This window comes from Rhinolophus sinicus, linkage group LG05 (assembly GCF_036562045.2).
Source record: "Rhinolophus sinicus isolate RSC01 linkage group LG05, ASM3656204v1, whole genome shotgun sequence".
In the NCBI taxonomy this organism is placed as follows: domain Eukaryota; kingdom Metazoa; phylum Chordata; class Mammalia; order Chiroptera; family Rhinolophidae; genus Rhinolophus; species Rhinolophus sinicus.
In genome coordinates this window covers 79,716,463-79,725,538 of record NC_133755.1, presented here as the reverse complement: position 1 = coordinate 79,725,538, position 9,076 = coordinate 79,716,463, and the positions used below count along the sequence as shown (strand labels likewise).

At 56.2% G+C, this 9,076-nt stretch overlaps 2 protein-coding genes across 4 annotated transcripts; both read left to right on the top strand.

Annotated features, from left to right (window-relative positions):
- Positions 1-785: 785 nt before the first annotated feature.
- GPSM3 (G protein signaling modulator 3) lies at positions 786-2,923 on the top strand. 2 transcript variants are annotated; one of them, XM_019715593.2, is made up of 5 exons: positions 786-891; positions 1,206-1,250; positions 1,457-1,556; positions 1,780-1,979; positions 2,216-2,923. In XM_019715593.2, exons 2-5 carry the CDS (start codon positions 1,209-1,211, stop codon positions 2,351-2,353), a joined length of 480 nt encoding a protein of 159 aa, XP_019571152.1. In that variant the 5' UTR covers positions 786-891; positions 1,206-1,208; the 3' UTR covers positions 2,354-2,923. The 2 variants fall into 2 exon arrangements, with proteins under 2 accessions (XP_019571152.1, XP_074188838.1); XM_074332737.1 differs by having other exon boundaries at positions 818-891; positions 1,125-1,250.
- A 529-nt stretch (positions 2,924-3,452) lies between these two features.
- PBX2 (PBX homeobox 2) lies at positions 3,453-8,713 on the top strand. 2 transcript variants are annotated; one of them, XM_019715595.2, is made up of 9 exons: positions 3,453-3,982; positions 4,851-4,924; positions 5,151-5,398; positions 5,487-5,677; positions 5,848-5,983; positions 6,115-6,268; positions 6,633-6,721; positions 6,844-6,930; positions 7,056-8,713. In XM_019715595.2, exons 1-9 carry the CDS (start codon positions 3,942-3,944, stop codon positions 7,146-7,148), a joined length of 1,113 nt encoding a protein of 370 aa, XP_019571154.2. In that variant the 5' UTR covers positions 3,453-3,941; the 3' UTR covers positions 7,149-8,713. The 2 variants fall into 2 exon arrangements, with proteins under 2 accessions (XP_019571154.2, XP_074188830.1); XM_074332729.1 differs by lacking the exon at positions 6,844-6,930.
- Positions 8,714-9,076: the final 363 nt, after the last annotated feature.

Here is a 9,076-nt window from a genome sequence, read left to right as displayed (position 1 = left end):
AACCAAAACATTTGTGTGACTCACTTTATTGTGATACTTGCTTTATTGCGGTGGTCTGGAACCAAAACCCAAAAATCTCTGAGGTATGCCTTGTAATAACTACCAATTGAGCATTCAGTATGTGCCAAATGCTTTATCACATTTAATCCTCACATCAACTACTAGGTAGGTCTATTAAAACTCCATTTTACTCTCAGAAACTGAGGCACAGATTTTATTTGGCCCAGATTGCAAGGCATTAGGTGGTAGAACCAGATCTCTTCATCACATTTTGTCTTCAAAGTTGCTCAGCAGTAACTTCCCTACTATGACAGGTTACCAATTACAGGACCCAAATGTGTCTGTCCTGCTTCCATTTTGGTGCCAGCCAGCCTGAGAAGCGTGGACAAAGACCAAACCAGGGAGGTGGCCCTCCCCTTTTCCATTTCTGTATCCCTCATTCATTTGTGAAGAAAGGAAAGCTTCCCCTGCTCCTTGTCTCACATTTGGTGCATATGTCGAGTTTCCCCCACCCCCACCCCAACAGACTAAGCACCTAGAGGGCTGGGATAATTCCATGTGTATTGAATACTGTGTGTTGGACCCAGTGCTAGGGGGATGTATGTGCATATATTTGAGGGCCTGACATCCTTGGATCTGAGTCTTATGCTTCCCACTGGAACCATGCCCCTACCCGTCCCAGTAAGCCTGAGGGAAGCTGGGAAGCAGCGGGAGAGCTGAATCCTATGCCAGGGTCCATTTTAGGGAGAGAAGGGACCTGGGGGTGGGGGGGTGGGTTCTGAGGAGTAAAACCACTTCCTGTGTAGCTAGTTCCTGTGTTGACAGAGCTGAAGCGGAGGAGGGGATGGAGGGAACAGAGCCAGGGGTTGGGGGTCTACTGAAGCTCTGGAGGTGAGAAAGCCAAGAGTCTCCCCACCTTGAAATCCCTCCACTACTGCTGGAGGAGCTTTTCCCCGTTTCTACTACCCCAGGGGAAGCGAGGTCCAGCAAGTAGTTTGGGTGGGAAAAGAGAACTGGAGGAAGTTGACAGGGATGGGCGGGGCCCGTGGGGGGGCTGACCAGGAACCCAGCTTCCTGCTTAGTACCCAGACATCCAGCCCCCAGCTCACCCCCACCCCTTCTAGCCTCCACTCCCCTCAGGAACTCAGGGTTCCGGCCCTCCTCCAAATCCCAGCTCCCCTCCCCCATCGGTTTCTCCCCTCCAGGGGATGGAGGCTGAGAGACCCCAGGAAGAAGAAGATGGTGAGCAGGTGAGCTGGGCACCGGGTGGAGGAGGCTGACACGGGGAGAGAGGGAGGTGAGAGGACCTGAGACAGAGACCTAGCAACGGTGGACTGGGAATTTGGAAGGGCTTGGGCACAGCAGGTACAGACACAGAGGAAATGGGCCGCTGGCCTAGCACCCTGCCCACCCCGCCCCTGCTTCACTGGAACGGCTGTCTCTGTCTCGGCATCAGGGCCCCCATCAGGATGAGCATGGCTGGCCTCCTGTGAACACCACTAGTCGGCCTTGGCGATCTGCTCCTCCATCCCCTCCTCCAGGGACCCGCAACACAGGTACCCCCTCCCACCCAAGGAGCTCCCTGACCCCAGTGCTCCCATTCTTCCTGATCCCATTACCAAGGTCCACTCTATCAGGGGCTCTCTCCCCACCTCTTCTGGACTCCCCATTGCACACCCTTACGTCTGACCACCGGTTCCTAATCACCTCACCTTGCTGTCCATCGTCTCCCCCCCACCCCCCAGCCAACTTCTCTGAACCCTACCCCTCCTCTCCCAGCCCTGGGGCTGCGCTCGGCCTCCCTGCTCTCCCTGCAGACGGAGCTCCTTCTGGATCTGGTGGCTGAGGCCCAGTCCCGCCGCCTTGAGGAGCAGAGAGCCACCTTTCACGCCCCCCAAAACCCCCCAAGCCTAGCCAGAGCCCCACCTCGGCCTCTTGAGGACAGAGAACAGCTCTACAGCACTATCCTCAGTCACCAGGTAAGAGCACCTCTTCCCCAGGAGGCAAGGTCCAGGCTTCCTGGTTTCTCTGCCCTCCTTGTTCTCTTTGGGGCCCTACCCCTCCTTCTCCCGAGGCCTCTGTCCCCTCCCCAGGCCCTAGTCCCCCCATCCCCATCACAGGTGTCCTGTATGCCCCTCACACTAGCCCTGCCTGCTTTCAAGGCCTGCTCCTCCTAGAACCTCACCAATACCCTCCCCTCCCTCCATTCCTCCAGTGCCAGCGGATGGAAGCCCAGCGGTCAGAGCCTCCCCTACCCCCAGGGGGGCAGGAACTCCTGGAGTTGCTGCTGAAAGTTCAGGGTGGGGGTCGAATGGAGGAACAAAGATCCCGGCCCCCCACACACACCTGCTGAGACTTGAGCCCCGCACCAGCCCCTAAAGCTGGGCAGCCCACTGCATGCCCTCAACCCTGCTTGGCAGGGGCACCAGAGACTGGAAGACCCAGCAGAAATCTCAATATTCATTGCCTTCCTCCACCTTCCCTGGGAACTGGAGGGGGTGAAAAGTCCTCAGACCTTGAGAATAGTCAAGGTATGATGGTCATTTAAGCCCCTCCCCAAGTACAGGAGAGCTTGAGGCAGTGAGGATCCCTGCTATCCAGTGACACCTACTCTGATCTCAGGGAGCGCTTTAGAGTCTTGGTCCTGAGATGTAGGCACACCCCTGGTAATCAAGCCACTAGGCAGGATCTAAAGGCTCAGTCCTCCATCCCAGAGAAAAGACAAATTTCCTAAGTTATGACCTGAGAGAGTTCCATCCTCCTTCCCAGTAAGAAGAAAGAGGGTGGGGACAGCAAAGAGATAAAGACTCTTCTCACCACCAGCACCTCCCAGCCCCAGGACTAAGGGGCCTACAGGCTGTGAATGGACACTTAACCCTGTCTGATGTTTCGGTCGTGTGAATAAATGTAATTCCCCTCTGGACTGAAGACTGGTGTCTCGGGCTGCGGGCCGAGGGTAGGACAGTGAGGCCAGAGGCTGCCTCTCCCCAGCCTGGCCTGAGGCCAGCTCCCCTCCCTGGCTGGTTAATTACTGGCTCATTAAGCAGCGGCTGGAGACCTCCCTAATTAGCCCCCCCACACCGCCCCCTCTCCTGGTTTTAATTAAGTAGAACAGGGAGGGGAGTCATTAGGACAAGAAATATGAACTGAGCTGTCGGCGAACCCCGGCATCCCAGCGGCCAGGGTCCACACCACCTAGATTCCAAATTCAGAACCCTGGTGGCAGGCCCCCCCCCCCGCCCCCAACACGCCCCCCTCCCAGGCCGCAGAAGTCCAGCCCCGGGGCCTTCCCATATTTTCCCCGCAGGGCTAGTCTCCTCCCCGCCTCGGCCCTCTTCCCTCTCCCCGCCTCCACTCGGTCTCAGTTCCTCTGTTTCTGTGGCTTTCTCCGCCCCCAGCTCCTCCCCGTTCCTCCTCTCTTTTCCCCTCCTCTTCCTCCCTGGCTCCCCTCCCCCCGCCTCCCTCCCTCGCTCCCCCCTTCTCCCTCCTCCCTCCTCCCTCTTTCACACACCCCCGCTTGGGCCTCCTCTCTCTCTCCGGCTCCATTTTCTCCGCCGCCGGGGGCCGGGGTCTCCTGTGGGGGGTCCAGCCGGTACCCCAGGTCTCCCTTCAGGGCCGGGGTGAACCCCCGGGGGAGCCGGGAAGGGGATAGACGGGCGGGGGTTGGGGCGGAGGGAGCAGCGGCCCCAGCGAGTTTGGGGGGGAAGTAACCAGGCGGGGGAGGGGCGGAGCAGGGAGGGGGCCTCAGGGCCCCCCAACTATGGACGAGCGGCTGCTGGGGCCGCCCCCTCCAGGCGGGGGCCGGGGGAGGCCTGGGATAGGTGGGTGGAGAGCCTGGGGGCCCTGGTTAGCCTCCCGGTGGCGGAGACCCCGGTGGGGGTAGCGGGGGGGTCCCGGGAGGCCGAGGGAAGCAAGACATCGGGGACATTCTGCAGCAGATAATGACCATCACCGACCAGAGCCTGGATGAGGCCCAGGCCAAGTGAGTGCCCCCACCCCGGGACCCCACACAGACCCAGCAGAAGCCCCATTCACAAGCTCTGAGCCCCCACCCCAACTATAGGACCCTTTCCAGGATCCTACAGATCTCTAGGTACTCCTGGGAGACCCCAGATAAGTGATCCCTCTCAAACCTCCCTTCACCCCAGGCCCTGAAACCTTAAAGAAGGGAACCCCAGGTGGTCTCACCCCCTCTCCTAACCTCACTAACCCCCACACTCCCCACATTCTTCTGGCTCTTCCCCTTCTGGCTCCCCGACTAAGAAACTGCTATGCTGTCTTCTCTAACTCTCCACCCAGCCCAGCCCCCTCCTCTCCAGAACTGGGGACCTCCACACCCCTCCCCAGAGCTCCTATTACTCCTCCACCATGGCCCCTCCTTTAAGGGTCCTCACCCACCCTTTGCCCCTGCTCAGTCCCAGGACCCTTCACACATATCTCTACTGAATTGAACTCCCCATTTTAGCTTGGTACCCCGAACCCCTCTCTGGCACCTCACTCTGACTCTTCTCCCCAGTCTCCATCTCTCTTCCTCTGAAATCTACCTAGTCACCTTCATGTTTGCAGTCACCCGCAAACCCCGGCCTCTATAACCCTTCTTGACCATTTCCCACAGCCCCGAGCCTGCCCACTCGGCCTTTAGCCTGCTGCCTCCACCTTCCCTGTCTGCTGGAAAAGCACATCTCCATGCTCTGGTAGCTGCCCTCTTCCCAAGAACCCCCCTGCTCCATTCTGACCCCAAACCCACTTTGTACTTCCCTTCTTGTTCCCCGGCTCCCCTCTTTCAACCTCATGGTGTCCCCCCCCCCACATCTGTTTTTATAGCTCAGCATTCTCTCTTTACTCTCAAGGAAACATGCCCTAAACTGCCACCGAATGAAGCCCGCTCTCTTTAGCGTCCTGTGTGAAATCAAGGAAAAAACCGGTACGTGGGTCCCCCTCTGTTTCCTCAACTCTGAAGATGGAACCCTGTTTACTATAGACTCAGGCTAAGAGTTTGACAACTTGGGGCCCTGAGGAAAGGGGGTGAGGGACGTTGCTAAGGAGGACAGGAGGGAACCAAAGAAACCTGGGTCTCCAGGAGGCACTGGAAGGGCTGAGAAGTGGGTGTGGGGTCCCAGGGTCCCTAAGTCCACTTGCCTACACACCAGGCCTCAGCATTCGAAGCTCCCAGGAGGAGGAGCCGGTGGACCCACAGCTGATGCGCCTGGACAACATGCTTCTGGCAGAGGGTGTGGCTGGGCCGGAGAAGGGGGGGGGCTCAGCCGCAGCAGCTGCTGCTGCTGCAGCTTCCGGGGGCGGCGTGTCCCCTGACAACTCCATCGAACACTCGGACTATCGCAGCAAACTTGCCCAGATTCGCCATATCTACCACTCGGAGCTGGAGAAGTATGAGCAGGTGAGGAGAGGAGGCTGAGTGGGTGCAGGGATAGTCCTGGGGGCGTCCTAAGGCCAGGGGACCCTCACAGTCCACGGGCCCCCTGCAGGCCTGTAACGAGTTCACCACCCACGTCATGAACTTGCTGAGGGAGCAGAGCCGCACGCGGCCCGTGGCGCCCAAGGAGATGGAGCGCATGGTCAGCATCATCCACCGCAAATTCAGCGCCATCCAGATGCAGCTCAAGCAGAGCACCTGTGAGGCCGTCATGATCCTGCGTTCCCGCTTCCTGGATGCCAGGTGGGGCGCAGGGCCTGCCCCGGCACGGGGCGCCTTCCCTTCTTCTCCAAGCCCCTGGGCCACCTTGCTTCGCAACATGGTACTCTGTGACAGTGGCCTCTGGAGATGCATGTGCACCATGGAGGCCCTCCTCGGACAACGTCCTCATCTCCCATCTCCCTGCTCTGCAGACGAAAACGCCGGAACTTCAGCAAACAGGCCACTGAGGTCCTAAATGAGTATTTCTACTCCCACCTGAGTAACCCCTATCCTAGTGAGGAGGCCAAGGAGGAGCTCGCCAAGAAGTGCGGCATCACTGTCTCCCAGGTACTGGGGGGCTTTGGGAGGAGTTTTCTGGTTAAAAAACAAAAACACAAAACTCTCCGATCCTATTGACTGAGGGTCTCACAGAGGGAAAGGTTTCCACCTAACCCTCCTTTCTGCCCAACACCCTACAGGTCTCCAACTGGTTTGGCAACAAGCGGATTCGCTATAAGAAAAATATTGGGAAGTTCCAAGAGGAGGCAAACATCTATGCCGTCAAGACCGCCGTGTCAGTCACCCAGGGGGGCCACAGCCGCACCAGCTCCCCGACACCCCCTTCCTCCGCAGGTGGATCCCGCCTCCACCTGGCTGGCTGTTTTGCACACTTCCTGCTTTTGTTCCCATCTCCAATCTAGGCAGGATCACAGAGTAGGGGTCTTGGGGGGTGAGAGAAACCAACCTGAGATGGGGTGGGGATGTCGGGGACAGAGGCCACTGGACAAAGTTATGTCTTGTTCTTCAGCAAGTGGCCAGGGAAGGCTCAGAAACAGCCTAATCCTTCTGAGTGTTGAAATGTTTTGTGGATAATTTGTGCACAGTTGCACATTCCTGCAAAGCTAGTTCAGAGGGCTCTTTGGAAAGTTGTGCTTCTCCTGTGTGCCATCACAGGTTCTGTTACATGTTCCCCTAATTCCCTCTCTGCTCCCCCAAGGCTCTGGCGGCTCTTTCAATCTCTCAGGATCCGGAGACATGTTTCTGGGGATGCCCGGACTCAATGGAGATTCCTACTCTGCTTCCCAGGTCAGGTGGCCCATCTTCTCCTAAGTAGGATTTTCCCAAATTTGGTTTCCCTCCCTTCAGGATGAGACTTTTTTTCTTTTGAGGCATGTCACTGTGTCATACCCTCCTTTGGCTGCCCACAGGTGGAATCACTCCGACACTCAATGGGGCCAGGGGGCTATGGGGATAACCTCGGGGGAGGCCAGATGTACAGCCCTCGGGAAATGAGGGTGAGTGGATGCCTGAAGCCCCCCTCCACCTCTCACCAGGACAGAAAGACCTTTTCCCTGGCACTGTTGTCCCCCACACTAGTTTCCCAGAGCCTTACCCCGACTGTCTCTTTATCTTTTTCCAGGCAAACGGAGGCTGGCAGGAGGCTGTGACCCCATCCTCGGTGACATCCCCGACAGAGGGACCAGGGAGCGTTCATTCTGACACTTCCAACTGATCTCGTCCCTCAGGGCCACAGGGGTGGGGGCTCACAAGGTGACTCTTGAAGAGGATGCAGGCATCCAGAGGACAAACCCCAGACACAGGAGAAGCACAAGACAGAGAAGGGCAAATGGGGTGGTCCCCTCCCCCACCAGATTCTCTGTGCTGGGGGTGCTGAGTACATGGCAGGGAGAATGGGGTCCCCTAAGGGGAAAGTGGGGTGTCTCCCCCTTTTTTCCTTTAGTTCAGTCTTTTTTTCTCTCTCCCTTTCTTACACAGAAACACACCCATAATCTTTCAGATCTATCTCATACACACATGTACAACTATTCTGTTTCCCTCTCTCTCTGGTTTCTACCACTCTCCTCCCCCACCCCTTATCTACTCTGGGATCTGTGGAGACGCCAGCCTTGCCCCACCAGAGATGCCAAAAATGGGGACACAACTTCTGGACAGAGGACTTGGGCCACGCCCCGTGCCTCCCACCCCCCTGCCCCTCCAGACGGCTTTATTACCTCATACGCAGCTCATCTTAAACCAATAGAATCGCTCGGTGGACGAGAGTGTCTGACTCAGATATCTACCTCGGAGGGAGTTTCTGCTACTTTAGGGAATTGTTGACTGGGCTTTGGGGTTGATTTTTTTTTTTTTTTTTTGGTGGGGGGAGAAAAAGAAACCCTAGGACCCATCTGTATTTTTAAAAATCTTTCGGTTTTTTTGTTGGTTGTTAATTTTTAGTTTGGGGAAGTAGATGCTTTTATAAATATGTTGATTTCTTGTTTTTGTTTTTCCTTGTTTTCCCATATTAGGGGTGATAGCCAAAGGGGTCATAAGAGAAAGGGGAACAAATAGAACTGGTGAAGAGGCCCACCTGGCTCCCAGTGCTGTCCATCAGGAAGTACGCTTAGCAGGGCACCACGCCTGCCCCCTAAAATCACTTAGGCATTCTCCTGTGCTTGTAAAACCCCAGGTGTTCTTTGCTTGTGCAGGCAGCTTCCTGCTGCATTTCGTGTGGAGGCGGTCAGTCGGGGCTTGCTGGGCTGGCCTGTTCTCCCTCTTCCACAACCCTTGGGCAGAGCTAGACTCGGTGATTTTGAGGAAATGCCACCCCTCCCGTTACACGTCTTTAAATTTTAACTATTTGCAGATTGGAGGGGGAAGACTGGGGAGGGGGTTATTGCAAAATATGTTAAGTATGGGTTGGAGTGTTTGTGTATGTATCTCCCTCAATTTCCCCAGAAATGAGGTATCTTTTTTTTCCTTTTCTCGGTCCAAAATTGAGGGTGGGGAGAGGAAGGAGGTTGCAAAAAGCCAGGTATTGGGGGGAAGTAAAATCACCACTGCCCCATCCTTGATTGGCCCTGAACCCTACCATCTGAACCCCTCAAACATCCTCAGGATTTCACAAGACTGTCATAGTGGGGAACCCTTCCTGTCAAAGATCCGGGCAAGATGGGAGCAGGTTGGGATTGTGATGGGTGGGGAGGCGGGAGGCACGGGCCAAGGGCAGTTCTCTCCTCACTTGTAAACTTGTAGTTTCACAGAAAAAACAAAGTTTTAAATAAAGAAATTTCTTTTTTCCCTGGGTTTAGTTGAGAATTATTTTCAAAAATATGAGAAACCCCATTTAAAAATATGTATTTTTCTCTCATAAAGCCCCAAATAATTTCCCCGATCCCACCCCCCCGCCCCGGCCTTGCCCTCACCACCCAGGCCCCAGGTTGTACCCTTGTCTCTTCTCTGTGGAAAACAGCCTGTCCTGAACCCTGTTGCCTGGCAACCTTGCCTCCTTGAGATGGGGCTCCAGTGGTCCATCAGGCAGCCCTCAGCTGACTGCTGGAACAGATTGGGGGTCCTGAGGGGGTGGGACACACTAGGAGGTGCGCTCCCTACCCCCATGGATGTGGCAGTGCCCAGGGGTGGGGTGATAATTGTTTCTCCTAG